This window comes from Cicer arietinum, chromosome 4 (genome assembly GCF_000331145.2).
Source record: "Cicer arietinum cultivar CDC Frontier isolate Library 1 chromosome 4, Cicar.CDCFrontier_v2.0, whole genome shotgun sequence".
Classification (NCBI taxonomy): domain Eukaryota; kingdom Viridiplantae; phylum Streptophyta; class Magnoliopsida; order Fabales; family Fabaceae; genus Cicer; species Cicer arietinum.
In genome coordinates, this window is record NC_021163.2 from 61161633 (window position 1) to 61180083 (window position 18451).

Sequence of the window (18451 nt, forward strand, 5' to 3'; positions counted from 1 at the left end):
CGAAAATAGCTTCCTTATAGTATAGGTATCCATACATTTACGCAGTTAATAAATTGGTAACAATTAGATTCAAATAACTTTACAATGATATTTAAATAGTTTGGTAGGTGAGTTAAAGAACATTAAATAAATATTCAGAAAAAAATCCTAAATTCAATCTCTACTACTAATTAACCACTAAAATTTACTTTAAAAAAAAATCGCTCACTTTACACTATTCAAATTATTATTCTTTCTAAAGTTTTAATTACTGAGCTTAAAATTTGAAGCATGTGATTAAGGATATCCCAAGTCCCTTAATTAAGGATATCCCAAATTGAGGCAATCTTAATCCCAATATTACCCTCACTCTCCAAAGTGTGAGCTACGAGTTGTGTGACCCTCCTATATAAGTCACCCTCTCCCCTCGTACCCTTCACTCTAAATTCTTTCTCTACACCCTACCCTCTCACCCAAATCTCAAAACCCATCAACTACTACTACTTACTTCATTCATAGATATCTCTTCCCTTTGCAAATTCAACACCTCCCTAAGTAACCACATCCTTCTCTTTTTTTTCTTTTCTATTAGTTTACTATTCTCTCATCCCATTTCATCTTTTAAATCTATCCAACCTTTACATTAACTCTCTTCTTAGCCTTTATTTCATTATCAATATAATAATTGTTATTCTTTTTCACCCTTGTCATTCATTTTTTTTTTTTTTACCAAATTAATTCCATACCAAAAATGTACAAGTTTGAGAAAACATCCAAAAATCAAAACAAAATCCTCAACCCCTCTTTCTCTTCCACACTCTTAGACCAAATTTACCGTTCCATAGACGAAAGCGAAACAAACTTAAACAACGAAACAACCAAATTCTACAGAGAACAAAAACCAACGGTTACTAAAATACAAACCGACACAAAAAACAATAAACCAAAAATTCAAAAAGTTTTTGTTGCGAAAGAAACCAACAGCAGAAAATCACATCAACTTGACCTTGATCATGATCACGATGTTCTCTTCTTCAGTTCAACCTCAATTTCTTCAGATTCTAGCTCCGGTGGATTCTCTTCCTCCGACACAGACTCATTATACGGAACGAAATCACGTGCCTCTGCACGTGATTTCGCGGCAACGAGAGTACCAAAACAAGTGAGAACAACGAGCGCGTCATTCAGATTTGAAAATGAGAAACAGGGGAATCGCGTTTTCAACGGGTTTTGTCGTAGTTCAGAAACCAAACAAGGCACAGAAAATCACGGCGAAGAAGCGGTTTTAATAAGGAGTAAATCGAGAGCGCTTAAGATTTACAATAATCTTAAGAAAGTGAAGCAACCGATTTCACCAGGTGGAAGACTCACGAGTTTCCTCAATTCTCTGTTCGAGAAGAAAAGCAGTAAAAGCGGTTATTGCGAAAACGAGAGAAAAGTAGCTTCCACGTGTTCTTCAGCTTCTTCGTTTTCACGGTTGAGCAAGACGACGTCGTTTTGGAACAGAGGCGATTCTATTTATAAGAAACAATTGAGTAATTGTGGGGTGAATAAAACGGTGCGTTTTTGTGGCGCGGAAGAGAATAAGGTGGTGGAGGAAGCTACTAGAAACTATTTTAATGAGTATCGTTATAAGCATAATAAGAAGAACGATTTAGTTTTATTAAAGGATTTGGGTATTAATGAGAATGATTATGATGATGACGTGGCAAGTTGTGCTAGTTCTGATCTTTTTGAGTTGGATCATTTGGATGTGTTGGGAGATGGTAGGTATTGTGAGGAGCTTCCTGTGTTTGGAACAACTCGTGTTAATTAGTAGTATTAAATACTAACAAAGAAACGAATTATTACAGAACCATTTTGATATTTGTTTTTGTAATATTTATAGTGGTGTATTTAAGTATATATGTATGATTGAATAAAATGGATGGTTTTGATGGAATGAAAACACAACTGTTAATGGAAGTAGCTAAAGGGAATTGCTTTCACATTGAGAAAATAATTAGTGCCTCAAACCAGCATCTGTTACTCGCAATTTAATTCTAAAAAGACAATAAATAATTAAAATATTACAACTCAATTAAAATATGATTCTAATTTTTTTTTTCAAATCAATTCATAACTGAAAATTGGTCATAACTTACCAAAGCTCATTTTCCTTAAACAAAATAAAGCCACGCTAGGAATGATGTATTTCTAAAATTAATAAAAATAATTCTTTGATATTTTCATTATTTTTTAAAATTCAAATAATTTTTTTATTTCATAAGTTCGACATTTACTTTATTTACAAGTAAAATTAATACAAATTTTAAAAAATAAAAAATGCCCTTAAATTTTTCATGTTTATGTAAACGCAACAAGATTGTACAGTAATAATTAAGACCGTTTCCATCGTATTTGACAACAATTCTATTTATCCTTTCGATTGAAAAAAAATCTAGGAATTCTATAGAATATATATTTTAAAATGTTGGTTTAATTTTGGATTGTAATGCACAAAACCAAATGGATGTAAATTACTCCCTCTATTTCTATTTAAAAGCAAAAGTAAATTATCAAACATTAATGTATTTAGTCTAAATAATAATAGATGAATATGTATGATAAGGATAAATGAACACAATTGATTTAAGCCTCTTATTGTTAAAGCAAAAGAATTATTTGTTTTAATATGTACGTGTCTAGGTGTATGTGTATAGTATGTATGTAATTGTTCATAGAATCAAGTATATTTTAAAATGAGCAAGAAGATGATAGAAAGAAGAGTGAATGGGGTACTTGTGATTTTATGAAAAGAAAGTGATGTGGGGATACCTTAATCATCGATCATGATATTCAGATGAAAACTTAGTTTGAGGAAAAAGGAAGAAAAAGAAGAGGGAAAACGAGATATTCGAGATGGTTAATCACAAGCAAACTGAGTGAGAGGGGGTGTGAAAGTGAATTATGCTCATGGTAAAGGCAAAGGCAAATCTTCATCCATGAGAATAGAGAAAGTGATCAAAGACTTAAAGCTTTTGCTTTATTCATCTCTTTCTTTATTTTATGTGATTCACTTGAACTACTAGCCAATCAAATCTATTACACGACCTTCATCCAATTCATTCACTATATATTTGATGGATTTATATCTAATCTATTTGATAATATAAAAATTATTAAAAAAAATCAATTGTTAGTGCTTTTACTATAATTCTAATGGGTCGTCTAAAATAATAACACAAACACAAAATATTTTGTAATACAACTTTGTAGAATGAGAACTCAATCAATTTCTATCTTTTAAAAAAAAATAAATTAACATTTCTTCGTACATTCAAATAGCAAAATTGAGTAAACTTCTAAAACTATAGTATATTGAAATATAACTTTTACAAAAAAGTATGAATGTTAAGAACTTCTAATTGTAAATATGTGAGCAATACTCTTTATTCCTTCTCCATTTCATTTAATGTTACGATAACGTGAATAAAACTCTATATATTAGCATAAAAACCAAATTTTTTATAGAAATATTTATAGGAGACTTAAGTATCCAAATTATTTTTGTGATGGATTAAAAATTATTTGATTATTGTGATAGACTAATCTGAGTGTCGACTTTTTAAAAAGTTTTATTTTACGAAGAAAAAAAAAGGGAAATAAAATTGGGCATCTCCTATGAGGCTTTTGTACTTTGTAGCAAGGGTGGTGTGGCTAGTTATAAGTACCCATGTCAATGTGATAAGCATTGGGTTGGAAGAAAAACATTGGGGCCTCTAACATTGTGGCTTGTTCTTATGGTCCACACCCTTTAGCTTTGTTATGTTGGGAAAGACAAAGTCATGGACATTGGAGATCCCAATATTAGTTTCCTACAAATACTATGGAATATGGATCCACTTTTCCTTTATACCCGAGAAAGAAAAATGGTGAACATGACCATGATTAAGATTCTTTCTGTCCAGCTCAATATAAGAGCATAGGTTTACTTTTCCACAACGATCTTGCTGCTTTGTTTTAGGTTCCTCATTTGGCACACCTTGAATTTAATGTGAGGGAAGATTAGGCCCGCCAAATTTCCTAGTGGTGTGTGCCATATAGGATTAAAATCTTCTCATGTTGAAAAAAAAAATTGAGGAAATAATGTGGAAGATTTAAACCTTTGAAATATAAAGAGGAGGTGATTTTGAAATTTGGAGAAAGATTAGTTAAGGGTTGCATTTTGAAACTTGAGAAACCATAAGAGAAAAAAAATGAGAACGTCATTTCCACCTATATGTATGATAAGTAGTAAAAATAAAATGTTTAAATAAACTTTTAAGTTAATTATTTTTTGAATTAAATAAATAGATAAAAATGCAATTAAGCCAAAATAAATTAAATTTATACACAGGTGAATACCTTGGTAAATTGTTAAATTGGTCCAACGGATAAGTTTTTACTGAAATAGTGTAAATATAGTAGGTGGAAATGACTACACTAAAATGTAAATCAAGTCATGCATCACATTGGTGAGAAATTATTTAATAATGTCTTTGTAGTTAATTTTTTAATTCTTAATACTAGTTAGGTTAGAAATTGATAAGATGCTATAAGAAAATGGTTTAATCATTTGTACTTATAAAAATATAATTTAAAATATAAAAATTTAAAATTTAATAAACTATAAATATATACAAAAATTGAATTTGATATCAAATAGAAAATATAAAAAAAATTAATAACTAAAATTAAGTACTTGACTTTATTTCTATAGTTATATACTTTTTGACTCAATATAAGGGATTCATAAATTATAATTTTTTTCACCAAACAAGTCAAATAAAAAAAAAAAAAAGCTTATATATAATTTTAATAATTTAACTTTTATTTAATATTTATTTTGATCTTTTTTTATTAATTTATTTTAGTTATATATCTTTTGTTTTAATGAATTTAGTACCATTAACGTATTTAGAGGTCTAAAATAAATATTATAGTGCAACTTTTAAAAATTAAAAAAATGTAACACATGACTTATAAAAAATAAAAAATAGATAAGTTTTACTGCACCTAATTTCGAATCTAAATTAAGATAAATGTGAGCACTTATCTAATCAATTGAGTTAACCGAATATCTAAATCAAATTTGTTTGAAGTTTTGTTTTAAGCTCTAAAACCCTAACTTTAACCACTTGTATGTAAATATTTCAATAAACATTACTGAATCACCCCTAAAATTTTACTTGCCTAAGACCCCAAATCAACATGTTGTCTTCTACTTAAATCTTATGTCACACATTCAATTTATGTATTTTGACTCAATTAGACTTTCACCTTAGAATCCAATAATGTTAAATAATTTTAACTCATAAATAAGGTAAAATAAAAAAATTGATCCATATTCACAAATTCTAATATTAATTCAGCAATTAACTAGCTAAAAAAAGCCAAGTCCACTCCACACTAGCACCTAAGAAATAAAAGTGTGTGTGACAATTGAGAGGATAACCTTATCTCCAATCCCAAGTAGAATATCTCCCACATCATCAAAAAAATCTCCATTTTCCACCTCACATCCAATTCCACACATTTCTTCAACCACTAATATCTAACCCCATATATCCAACCCTTCATCTCCAACATTTATTTTCAAACAAAAGCAAACCAAATCAAACAAATAATAATTATTAATGGCTTCTGCTTCTGTTTCAATGTCTTTACCACTAACCCAAGCCACCCACAAAAACCTTTCCAATCCCTTCTTGAAACCATCATTACCCTTTCCACAAGCAAAGAAGACAACAATAGTAAACAATTCAACCTCAAAATCCAAACTTGTTGGAATTGAAGCATCATTGAAGGACAAAACAGTGAAGGGTCTATCAGCTATTGCATTAACAGCTTCAATGGTGATTCCAGAAGTGGCTAATGCAGCTGGAAATGATTTCTCTCCATCTCTTAAAAACTTTTTGCTTAGCATTGCAGCTGGTGGTGTTGTTCTTACTGCCATATTAGGTGCTGTTATTGGTGTTTCCAACTTTGATCCTGTTAAGAGGACTTAAACTATGTTGTCTTGTCTCAATCTTCAATATTTACATTTTCTATGCTACTCATGTTTTTTTTTTTGTTCCATGTAATTTATGCAATTGTTTCTAATACAAGATGAATTAATGAATTATACAAACACTAGAGAAGGAAGATCCATCTCATAAATATGTCTTTCATATATGAGATAAAAATTCAACCTAAACATTATAAATGATGAAACAATTATTTATAAAATTATTTGTTCTAGCTAGCTATGTTTCTCATACTTATTATTAACTGTACAGAAAATTCTTACACACTCTAAAAACATGCCTGTATTACAAGAATTGAATTGCCCTATTGATTAACCTTATAGGATTATATAAATATTGCGCAATACTTTTGAGGTGAGAGCATGCAAGAATTTCCCTTCCTTTAGAGACGATAAGAAGCCACACCATGTCCTGGAATAAATCTAGCATTTTCTTCAGTGTACACATTAGTTTCATTTTGGAGCCTGAAACAACAATTATTTTTTATGTCAAATTTTATAAAGTAATCAAATTAATATTCTTCATTTCAAGCAAATTGGACATTGTTACTTACGATTTGGACACGGTCTTGTTCATGATTGTAGATGAATGGAACCAAGCACCATCTAGATACAACAATTTCCCATCTATTCTTCTTTCGATTCTTTTGTCCATTTCCATAGCATCAATCAATATTGGTTGGTCTGAAGCCTTCATTCATAGCATATCAAATTTTCAATAAATCATAAATCAAAATAATAAATAAATAAATAAATAAATAAATAAATATTGTTTTTTGCATACCATAACCCATCCCCATGAATCAGCAAATGATGGTATATAAGTCGTGTATGCCACAACATCTGCACAAAATGGGAAAGAAGAAGAAAAAATTACACAATATTAGCAATTAAGAAAAACATATCTTAGTTAAATTAAATAGTGTAATTAATTGAATATTTTTTTTATAGATAAATATTAATGGTTAGTGTTGTTAGTGGAGTAGAGATCGAACTTCTAATATCTTTTTTAATATTTCTTTGATATTCCAATTGAAAATCATTAATTGTGTTTATTTTTAATTGACCAAACAAAAAGATTAATGTAACTGATAGTTTATAAATTCATAAATAATTTTAAAATTTCTTCATTTTGAGATATCAAATTGCACCATGCTTCAATTGGTGATTAAGTCATCGCTCAATGTCCTTAATTGTTATATTTGAACTCTATCAATAATTGACAATTAAAGTATGAATCCTATAACAAAATATTTGAATTAGGTATATTAATCTTACATTTGAACACCTGTTTTATGGTGTTATGTATAGTAGTGAAGACCTCTTTGTGTGTGAAGATACCCGTTGGTCCAGCCTGCATGACAATATTTAATTTGATTTGTTCAAGGTTATTTTTTTTTATTATGAATTCAAGTATCTTGCATTCAACATTAGAATATTGGTGATTCTTCAATCTAAAACAATGCAGATTTTAATTTTTATTATATCATTAAAAGTACCAAACTTGAATTTGGACCACATGATTTTGATCGAACAATCACCGATATCTCAAAAGCATAAATGAAAAAAATATGGTGACCAATATCTTAAAAAATGTACCTGGGTCACAAAAATACCATTCTTATTTAGTTTGGGCTTCACTACTTTCTCATAAAAGGACTTTGTGTAGAGTTGATAGCAAGGCCCATCTTCAAGTGGGTCAGCCAAATCTCCAACAATGATATCAAATTTCTCCTTTCTCTTCTCTAGCTCAACCCTTTGAAACACATAAAAAGTTGTGTAGCAATTGAGGTAAGAAACCCACCAATAATATTAAAATTTTAGAAATTGTGACACTTTTAGGAAATTATATTTCAGCAGGCTAATTTTTTGTTTTTGAAACAGTTACATTGAGTTACAAAGTTTTGTTTCCAAAATTCAATGTGAATGTGTTTCAAAATTATAATTTTAAAAATAAACAATAATACTTTTGACTATAGAAAATAAAATGATTTTTTTAATAAAATTATATTTTGATTCTTATTAATGAAAATAAAACTATTAACCTTTTGACCAATAATAAAATAATCTTATTTTTCTTTGACAGATATAAATATAAATCAATCTTCTAAAGATATATTCCTTTGAAGTGAAGCCTTAAATGTTATTTGCATACTGAATAAGAAAAATGTTATTTGCAAATAATTTTTATTTTTAAACATTATACTATTAGTAAATATTACAAAAACAAAGATAATAATTTGTTTGTACGAGAACAAGATAATAGTTCAAACACTTTTATAAATGTTTATCTAAAATCGTCATGTTATTTGACAAAATTACAAAATCAAAAGTTTTTTTTTTGTAAGTTAACAATTACTATTTAAGAGATATGGGGAAAAGTTTAATTCACATCAACTTTTCAATTGTGGAAATACCTATTTTTTTTTTTAAATGGATGAAAAAATAATCTAATTTGACCCATAAAAAGAAAAAGCAATACAAGTTACTCAATTCATGAATATGAATAAACCAAAAACTAGCTAGCTTCTTACTTGGCATCATTGATGACAAGGTCGAGCTTCTTGTTAGCAAATGCGTCCCTATTTGCAACCAAGTATTTTCGACAGAAATCTACCACCTCCTGCAAGAAAAAAGTCAATTTTTCTTTTTTTTATGGAAATAAAAAGTTAAAACTATATTACCTTAATTTGAGAATATATATTCTTCAACCTTAGAATAAGATTTAAAAGTTACTAGTAATGAACCATGTCTTAACAACCTCTTATCAATTTAGACCTTCGTCTCATTTTCTATGTCATTTTAGCAGAATATTTTTGTTCAATTTGTATTATTGTTTTATAATTTCAATGAATCACTTTTTTTCAAATATATACTCGACCATTATTAGTATATATTTTATCAACTTATTTTTTCTTAAAAAACTTAAGTCAATTGAGAGAAAGCTAGTAAATACAAAATATTTTTATAAAACTTAATTATTTTATAATTTAAATCATATCTAACACAACTCTATAAAACTAATTTAAAAGATAGACATATTTTTCAAACTATATTTTATCGTAAGTGTGACACAATCATTCACGTTCGAGACTAAACATCTAGAACGTGATTCGAGTGATTCAATAAAATTAATTTGATAGTAGTTGTCTATCAAATCTTAAAGATATTTTAAAATCATTTTAGATTTTGAGTTGAGTTTAATTTAATTCCTATAAAATTAACTTGTAAAATGAAAATTGTACATGTAAAAATATATTTTTAAGTCATATATCATCTATGACAAGACTATTAACAAAATATATTTTTTAATTCATGTATCAAATTCTTAAACGACAAATTAAAATAGAGAGAATAAGGATCAAATATATTTATAATTTTTCTAAACATCTATATCTAAAATTTATCATGATATTGATAGTCAACATTAATATTATAAAGTAAAGTAAAAAAACATCAATATCTTATATTGTCCTTGTTTCTTTTGGGTAAGCAGAGTGTCCATGTATTTTATTTAAAAAAATGCCACTGCCCACATCAATATGAATATTATTAGCTAAGCTAATTATACAAAAAAATGGATATTATTAAGTTTTCAATTTGAGGGACGGCTAAGAAGAATAGGACTTTATAATAGTAACCTTGTCAATATCACACATAACAACTTTGTCCATTGACTTGTGCTTGAGGGCTTCTCTAGCTGCAGAACCTTCACCACCTCCCATTATAAACACTGTCTTGGGGCTGCAAAATTATTACCATATGCCTCTTCATATTATTCGAAGGGTTCATTAAACGAAAATCTAATCAAGTCTATAAAACAGCATAAACACAAGCGTTGTTGTAAATATATTTTAAAAATAACAGAGTCTTTTACAGCGCTTTTGTTGACAAGCGCTGTTGTAGGTCATATAACGTTTGCGCATAACGTTATAAGGCTTTTACAGCGCTTGTCAAAAAACCGCTGTAAAATGAAGCGCTTTTGCGTATCAGTTACAACGTTTTTTTCACAAGCGCTGTAAACACATGCGTAGTTCATATATTTGTAATAAAAAATTAAAGATGTAATAATTATTTTTTAAAATAATAAAATCAAGTAATTACGTGATAAAATGATAATTTATTATTGAGTAATGATTTAAAATTATTTTACTCCGTCCTTAATATCCATTGGACTCAACAAAACTGTCTAATTATTTATTCTCATGTTACAAGATAGTATAAATTATAATACTATAAACAGCATGGAATAAGGGAATATACTAAATTTGTCAACAACATAAAAAGAAACATATTAAAAACAAAGAAAAAGGAATTTGAATCTATACTTAAAAATTGCAATTAAAAAGTATTTTCCTTTTAAAATATATATATGTGGCGAATTCTCATAACGTCAGACTAAAAAAGGAAAACAAATATTTTTCTAAAGAAAGAATTAATGTAAGTTTAATAAGGTCGTCCCATGAATATGATAAATTGAAACTTACTTGGGATGACATAAAAGAGAGGGATGGATCAAGCATTCATGATAAATGAATTCATCTGCTTCAGCACTCTGCATCTTCCCGTCAAGCACCAAGGCCTATATTATATGCAACATCAATAATTAACAATCATATACTTAAACCAACTATTGTTTATAAAGTTCAACTCTATGCACACTTAGTGTAAAAAAAATTATATAATAAAAAAAATAATTAAATATTTTTAATAATTTAATAGTTGCGATTGATTGATTGTATAAATTTTTTTATATTGATTGTGAAATAAGTCTTTATTTATATTTTGGTCAAAATATTATTTAATTTATTTATCTCCACTGCTTTTTTTATTATTGGAATTACATATTATTAAAGAAAGAGATACATAAACTTTTAAGACTTAAAAATATAAGTAATGCAAAAATTAAAGATAAAAAAAGTTAAATTTTGTTATTTTTTCGATACGAAATTTGAGATGAATTTAATATTTTTTCCGCTCTAAGTTTTGTCATTACTTAAATTTTGATAGCAATTTTTGGCCTTATATTTAAAGAAACAGAGGCTGCAAACCTTTCCAAAACGCTTTGTATCTAAGAGAGCAATGTCCTGGTATTCACTAATCGCTTTATGAAGCACACTGTTGAAAATAATAAAACAAACAAATTAAAACGAAAGAAAAGTAATATACATGTAAAACAAACGAAGCTAAAAATGATATAGTAAAATAAAATATATATATATATAATTAAAGAAAATTAAACTCAAAATTTAATTAAACTCAAAATTTAAACAAATTACTCTGAATCTTGGTTAGAGTTGATTATCATTATAAAAGATTTAAAAGTATAACAAACCTGTTGAGTTTAAAAGACCATTTGAGATCATCATCGATGACTTCCTCGTACCAAGTGGAAGAATCATCAACGTTGTTGCCATGATTTGTTTTCTCAGTTTCAAGAACAAACTTTGACAACTGCTTTTTCAAAAAAAACACAAACTTTGAGAACCCATTAACATACAACATTTCTGGAGCCTCTCCCATGGTATGAAATATCAATGATGTGGTTGCAAAGTGCAATGTGGATTGCAGGGTGTGACAATAGTGGGTAGCACTTGCTTTTATAACAACAGGAAAATGGATAATATTTAATCTAAGGGCCCCATCATGACTATATTAATCACATTTCATATATCCTGTTGAATATTATATATTTTGTTTTTTTTGGTAAAAAATATTATAATTTTTGTTTTATTAGCTTAAATTTTTATACATAAAAATTAAAGTACAAATTAAACATATAAAAATAATATATTTATTGTTTTATATGTGATAAATATTTTGCTCATTATATTATTATTTTAAGGGACTTTTTTTCATACATTCACAAATTTAAGAGTTTTGGTATATTTGTTTTATAAATAATAAATTAATAATCATTTTTATAAAACAAATAGCTATTTTCTGATTTTTGAATTATAAAAAAGATATTTTTCTTTTAAAGTTTTTTATTCATCGCATTCATTGTTTTATTATTATATTTAATTTCTTTTATTGTTACATTTTAAGAAAACACTTAAGAAAATCAAACAAGTTTACCACCTCCTCCGTTGTTCTTTACGTGTCTTTACACAAATTAAAAAAAAATCAATAATTTTGCAATAAAATTATTTTTCTTTTCATAAGATACAATTAATTGTTTAATATTATTTTACTGCACATAATTTTCTCCTTGCGACATATGGAGACTTAAGGTGGTCAAATTTAAATATGAGTTATTTTAGAATTTACAATAGTACTTTAATAAAAAGACAAAAAGAATATATATGAAACATATTTTTTTAGGCAAAGAAAGTATAAAACCACTAGATTAGGACTTAAAATTGTTGATATAAAATAATTTGAAATTAAGACTTCTTTAAATTTATGAAATAATAAGTATCTTTTTTAAACTAATCATGTCAATCAAAATGTTTGTCTGTGTTGATGACATGATATATGAAATATTTTAGTTTGACATTACTATTTAAGTGAGATAATATTTTAAATAATGTAATTCAATTTGAGAGACGAATTTACTATTTCATAAATTTAAACTCTCAAATCATCTTACATTTAAATATTATGTCTCAATTTAATAGTTTATTTAGCTATTCAATTAAAATAATTAAGTGCATACTAATTAAAAATATTAGTCGTTTCAAAAAATTAAAAATACTAATAAATATTATTAAGTTTTCTTGATGTAATTAGAAAAGTAATTGCATTCCTATTACACTTTCTCTTTATTTAATTTTGGCTAAAACATAATTTTTGTAATTTATTTTTATTTAAAATTTATTTTAGTCTTTTATTTTTTTTATTCTTTTTGCTCTTTTATCTTTTTTATAATTCTTTATCTTTAACAAAATTATATAAATTTGTCATTTTTTAAAGACTAAAATGAATATTATATAAAAATAAAAGACGAAAACAAATTAAAAAAAGAATAAATGATTGAAACAAATAAAAGTAAATAAAAAAACCAAAATAAATATTAAATAAAAGATAAATTACTAAAACTATATTTTAGCCTTTAATTTTATAAGAGAGTTGTTTAACAAGAACATTAATCAAAAGCCTTTGCTATCAATTATGCAATGGTAAAAAAATAAAATAGAGATTACAGGTAAAATTCTAAACTTCTTTTTTGTTTTTCTTTTTTTATCTTAGTTTTAAACTTCTTTAATTTTTCTGAAGTTAATAGTAAAGTAGGAATTTCTTCTATAAAAAAAAAAGTAAAGTAGGAATTTTAAACTTCATTTTGCCGATCAGAGTCATTAAATAAACAATAAATTACTCAAAATACCTAGAAAACTGAAAGATTTAAAAAACAGTGAGTATTTTTTACTAAAATAATATTTCAAAGTCATCCATTGTCATTAATTTAAAGGTTGGTTATTTTTTGTTTAAGCTAAATAATTGTTATTTGTAATTGTCATAAAAATTTACTACCTGTCCATAACAAAATAATTGTCACATGTATTGCAAAAATATTTGTCTTGAAGTAATTGTCAGTTTTGATTTTCAATGCAATTTAAATTACTTTATTTCAATTGTATCTTCTAATTAATACGATTTATACCACTGATAAATTATTATTCATCACTTTGTATTTTATTGTAATGAGAATATATCAATATGTGACAAGAATAAATTAATAAAATTATTATTCTCTTTTTTTTATTTATCATCTTTTTTTAATTTGTATGAAGTAATTAAATAAGACAAATATTGTGAGACTAACAAAAGAGTAAGAAAAAAAGAAAGCCAATTGAAGACATAAATCTATACCAAGAAAGAAAGAAAAAATATTAAAAAAGGTCCTCAAATTAAGCAGATTTTATGAGCTTTGAGGGAAAATTCTCTATTACATCATCCTTTTACATATTTTTTTTGTCTTTCTTAAAAATCATATTCATAAAAAGTTCTTAACTAGCCCACATGTTCCTGCCTATCATGAAATATAGGTTTAGTCAAATGTAATCCCACATAATTAATATTAGCTTTTACCTTTTGGTTAATTATAATTATTCACCACATGAAATTCATGTTTATGTGTTATAATATCACATAAGGTAATACATTCTTACTCAATTAGTGTCTTGACGGATGTGCTTGACTTTAGACAAAATAGAGAAAAAAAGTTACAAAATATAAATTTAAAAGAGCAATTTGATAAACAATTAAAATTTCAACCGCTTAGTAGTTTACTCAATTATACTATTCTAAAAAATATACTTTAAATCGTTTATCTTAAAACAAATTTGTTAAATAAATATTTTTCTTTTATACAAGTGTTGAGTAAAAAAAATAATGTCAATAATTATATTTTAAATATTATTTTTCAATTATTTTGGACAAAATATTAATTTTAATTTGATACTATACAATATCTTTTAATGATTTTTATGGAACTTAAAATTAAATCCTCTATGGATGCCGTGTGGTGCACTAACTAAAAGGATAATTATATTTTGAGATAATATTTATACAACATAATTTTTTTATCGTTTAATAAAAGAAAAAGCAAAAGAAAATAAAGATAAAAATGTAATCTTCTTTTATATGATTAGATAGAAAGTTAAAGAAAATAAATAAATTATATTTATAAAATGATATAACTGCCTTTAAGTAAAATAAAATTTAATAACGAGAATAAGAAAAAAAATATACTCTTAATAAAATAAATAAATAAACAAATACTAAGTCATAACTAAATAAATAATTATCTATTGAAAATAAATAAAAATCATACTATAATTTTTGTTTGCAATGGATAATCATGTTAAACATTAAAAATTGATTTTTTTAAAACATAACAAAACTATTAAACATTATTTTATTTTTAACAAATTTATTAATAAAATTTATCTATAAATGGTAAGTGGTATTGCTTTGTTTTGTCTATTAAGATTCTTTCGATTCTTTTTATCAACTTGAGGTGCTAGTTCAAATTCTAATCACAGTTTGAGATATTTTGTCAATAAATAATCTTTCTTGTCTTTTCGTCTGTAATGATATTTTATTTATTTTATTTGAATTAATTTTTTTTATATTAAATATATTTTTTAGTTTCCACAAAATTTTGTTATTAATTTGAATAAAGTTTTTTTCGACTTTTAATCCCACAATATTTTCTATTAACAAATTGAAATTTTTTATCGAAGAGCTACCAAACTATTTTGATACACTTTATGTGTCATAATAGAAGTTTTTTGAAATTATTTTTTCTCAAAATTTGATTTGGAGTCTGAATTAATGTAATTTTTATTTTTGGAGCTTTTTCCATTTTAAAAAAATAATATTTTATTTTTTACTCCTTTTAATAAAAATTCTAAATTTTATTAGACAAATATTTATATTGCTCTAAACTTTTTCAAAAATATGATTAAAAAGTTTAAATGTTACATATGAGTTAATTTAATAGAAAGATCTAAAATTGTTGTTAGAAATTATTGTGGAGATTTAAATAACATATATTTAATTGAGTAATTGCAAGAGAAAAAATAGATCTTTTAAAAGAGCTTTTGGTGACTGCGGAGTATATTGGAATTGGCACGCGCGGAAAGTTGGAGGTTGTGGTGACACGTACACATATGCCATCTTAAGTGACACGCTGAGTTATGTTGTTATTATACAGTTCATTATTTGGTCCAATTTATATTGTATTTGGTAATTGGTAATTGGTGGGGACTTTCTTCCATTTTTATTTTTATTATTATTTCTGAGACCACCCATTAACTTATCTTTTACTAGGTTGTTGTCAACCCAATCTTTCATAATACCACCCACAATGTGTTCCTATACACAATGGATCATGGATTCCATTACCAATACTCAATTCTAACAAGATGTATGTCAATTGAATCTCTTAACTTATATCCACTTCATAATATAGATGAATAGTGATTTATTCATTTTCTTTTTAAATTTAATGGATCACCTTCAACTATAATACAAAACCATTTGGATAAAAAATTATTATTATTCTTTATAATTCTTTTAAAATAAAAAATGTATTATTAAAATACAAATTGTGATATGACATTATCGTTACATTATTAGTTATCTATCACTTTTATTGTATATCTTTCTTATCACTATTATTTGCAATTCACCACCACTCTACATTCATCTGTCAATTTATGATGGTTGATCTGACATCGTTTATTATCAGATTAAAAAAGTTGAAATATTTATAATTACATTTAAATTTGTCGTTTTCATAATTATTAAAATTATATAGTTTTAAATATTAATTTGAATGAATTGTATGTAAATAAAATTTACACATGCATCTAAACAACCATACTATTGTGCCACTTTTATTATGTTGGATCATAAAATATCTTTATAAATATCTATATAATGAATTATGATGATTAAATGTATGTATAAAATGATTTTATATTTACAATATATCAATCTAAACTCACAAATTTATGGATAATATCAAACTAGTAAAAAAATTTCATGGGTAAATTGGATTGATTATTATTATTATTATTTTTAAATTGAATTATAACGAATTTTATTAAATGGATGGTAGATGAATTGAAATTTTATTTTTACACCATTACAATGGAAATATAGTTTTATCTGATCCGTCTGTACCCCTTATCCAAAAGCATTTAAAAATTTATTTACTTATTCCTCCACTATTTTATTTCAATTTTTAACAGATATTTTAGATGTGTTTTTGTTTATAATAATAAAAAAACCATCTTACTTTTATTTTACTTTTTTAGATGTAGCCAAAAAAAAAATGCAGACATGATTTTATTATATTAAACATTTTTAAAAAAAATTTTGGTCAATACAAAAATACCCATTTATTCTATTTAGGAAAAAAAAATAGTAATAATGACTTTGTTTTCTGGACAAATAAAGATGCAGGTTAGCATTTTTGCATAAACTTTTGGGTAATGTGCCGCTAGCCCGTCAATTGAACTAACTTGAATTTTCATTTATCCATATGTTATATAAATACAAAATAAGTGAAAAATATACAATTGTTTTGTTTTTATTCATGTAAAAATTATATTTTTTCTGTCTCATAATATAAATAAAAATTAATTAAAGAAAACAAATGTACCTGATCTAAAATTTCAATATTCTCTTAATTAATTAACTATAAGTTACTGTGTTCTCCAACATTTCTGATGTTAATAATAAGGTTATAGAACTATAAAATAAGAGTGTCTAAGCTAAAAATAAGGCACAGTCCAATGGTATAGATTAAGAAGGTGGCCTTAATCTCCAAAAGTGTTTGCAAGGACCGTGCATTTTTTTCTACTAAATTAATCATTAGTATTTGTCTATAAAAATATGTGTAAATAAATTATAATTAAATTTTAAATTGACACATAGACTATAATATAATCCATTGTGATCTAATGCAAAAGCAAGCCACTTCCAATTAAGAGTATACAAAAGCATGATTAATTGTATTATATTGATAAATTAGATTGTACTATATTACAAAAAAGTAATTCATTTCAATGGTTCATAAGTTGAACCACATATTTAAAATAATTAAGTTAATCAAATTTAATTTAAAAATCAATTTAACAATTTTAAATTTTTCTAACCTCAATTAAGATTTTTTATATAAAAATTTCAAAAAAAAAATTTCTTTAAAAAAATATAGAAAATATCAAAACTTTTTTTTTGAATAAAAATCATTTTTTTTAATTTAAAAAAAATCGAAAACATTTTCTTTCTGATCTTTTTTAAGAAAATCAAAACTTTTTTCTTGAATTTTAGTTTATTGAGAAATTTTTGCCAAAATAATTTCAAAATAATTTTTTATTGGAAATTTTTTTACATTTATTTTTCTCAAAAAAAATTTGATATTTTTTTTATCAAAATAATTTCAAAATTCTTTTTTCAAATAACTATTTTGAAATTTATTTTAACTAAAAATTTGTTTAAAATATTAAACTAATTTATATTTATAAATCAATTTTAAACCGATTCAGAATTGAACTAAAGTTGCTTTGAAAATAATTTTTAATAATTGAATCAAATTATTAATATGGTGTAATACGATTCGATTTTTACACCATAAACACTTCTACTTTTAATTGTCATTGAAGTAGAATGAGTAAAAGAGTAATATTGAAAAAAAATAAAATAGCAAAAAAAAAATGTGTCAAAGAAAAGTAACGATGAGTCAAAAACAAAAGTAATGATTTTCATTGAATTGGTAAAAAAATAACGTGGGCAAAAAGTAGCATACTTATTTACATATGTGAGAATTATCCATCAAAATAGAGCTTGAAATGTATTGTGTGTGGGGCCAAACAATTGTTGGAGATGCAAATTAAGGAAGGCAAACTTTATGGTTGAGTTGAGCGTGGGTTAACTCCACTAAGGATTTTGTGGAGAATCCACTCTTTAAAT

At 25.4% G+C, this 18451-nt stretch overlaps 3 protein-coding genes across 3 annotated transcripts; 2 read left to right on the plus strand and 1 right to left on the minus strand.

Annotated features, from left to right (window-relative positions):
- The first annotated feature begins 412 nt into the window (after nucleotides 1–412).
- LOC101493840 (protein BIG GRAIN 1-like A) lies at nucleotides 413–1921 on the plus strand. The gene has a single exon (XM_004498796.4). The coding sequence runs from the start codon at nucleotides 731–733 to the stop codon at nucleotides 1793–1795; it is 1065 nt and encodes a 354-aa protein (XP_004498853.1). The 5' UTR covers nucleotides 413–730; the 3' UTR covers nucleotides 1796–1921.
- Nucleotides 1922–5563: 3642 nt separating this feature from the next.
- LOC101494478 (uncharacterized) lies at nucleotides 5564–6055 on the plus strand. The gene has a single exon (XM_004498798.4). It carries the CDS (start codon nucleotides 5637–5639, stop codon nucleotides 6006–6008), a length of 372 nt encoding a protein of 123 aa, XP_004498855.1. The 5' UTR covers nucleotides 5564–5636; the 3' UTR covers nucleotides 6009–6055.
- A 56-nt stretch (nucleotides 6056–6111) lies between these two features.
- Nucleotides 6112–11608, minus strand: LOC101494168 (thermospermine synthase ACAULIS5). Its single transcript, XM_004498797.4, has 10 exons — nucleotides 11361–11608; nucleotides 11077–11143; nucleotides 10513–10607; nucleotides 9667–9769; nucleotides 8560–8648; nucleotides 7625–7781; nucleotides 7304–7379; nucleotides 6810–6868; nucleotides 6580–6716; nucleotides 6112–6490 (listed from the first exon to the last, which is right to left on the minus strand). The coding sequence occupies exons 1-10, from the start codon at nucleotides 11546–11548 to the stop codon at nucleotides 6409–6411; spliced, it is 1053 nt and encodes a 350-aa protein (XP_004498854.1). The 5' UTR covers nucleotides 11549–11608; the 3' UTR covers nucleotides 6112–6408.
- Nucleotides 11609–18451: the final 6843 nt, after the last annotated feature.

What these genes read in the sequence shown, in the direction of transcription:
- LOC101494168 (XM_004498797.4), bottom strand. Translation starts at nt 11,548, where the DNA reads ATGGGAGAGGCTCCAGAAATGTTGTATGTTAATGGGTTCTCAAAGTTT. An exon ending in TGGTCTTTTAAACTCAACAG is followed by an intron (nt 11,144 to 11,360) that starts GTTTGTTATACT and finishes TATTTTCAACAG; the next exon opens with TGTGCTTCATAAAGCGATTA. An exon ending in TCTCTTTTATGTCATCCCAA is followed by an intron (nt 9,770 to 10,512) that starts GTAAGTTTCAAT and finishes ATAATTTTGCAG; the next exon opens with CCCCAAGACAGTGTTTATAA.
- LOC101493840 (XM_004498796.4), top strand. Translation starts at nt 731, where the DNA reads ATGTACAAGTTTGAGAAAACATCCAAAAATCAAAACAAAATCCTCAAC.
- LOC101494478 (XM_004498798.4), top strand. Translation starts at nt 5,637, where the DNA reads ATGGCTTCTGCTTCTGTTTCAATGTCTTTACCACTAACCCAAGCCACC.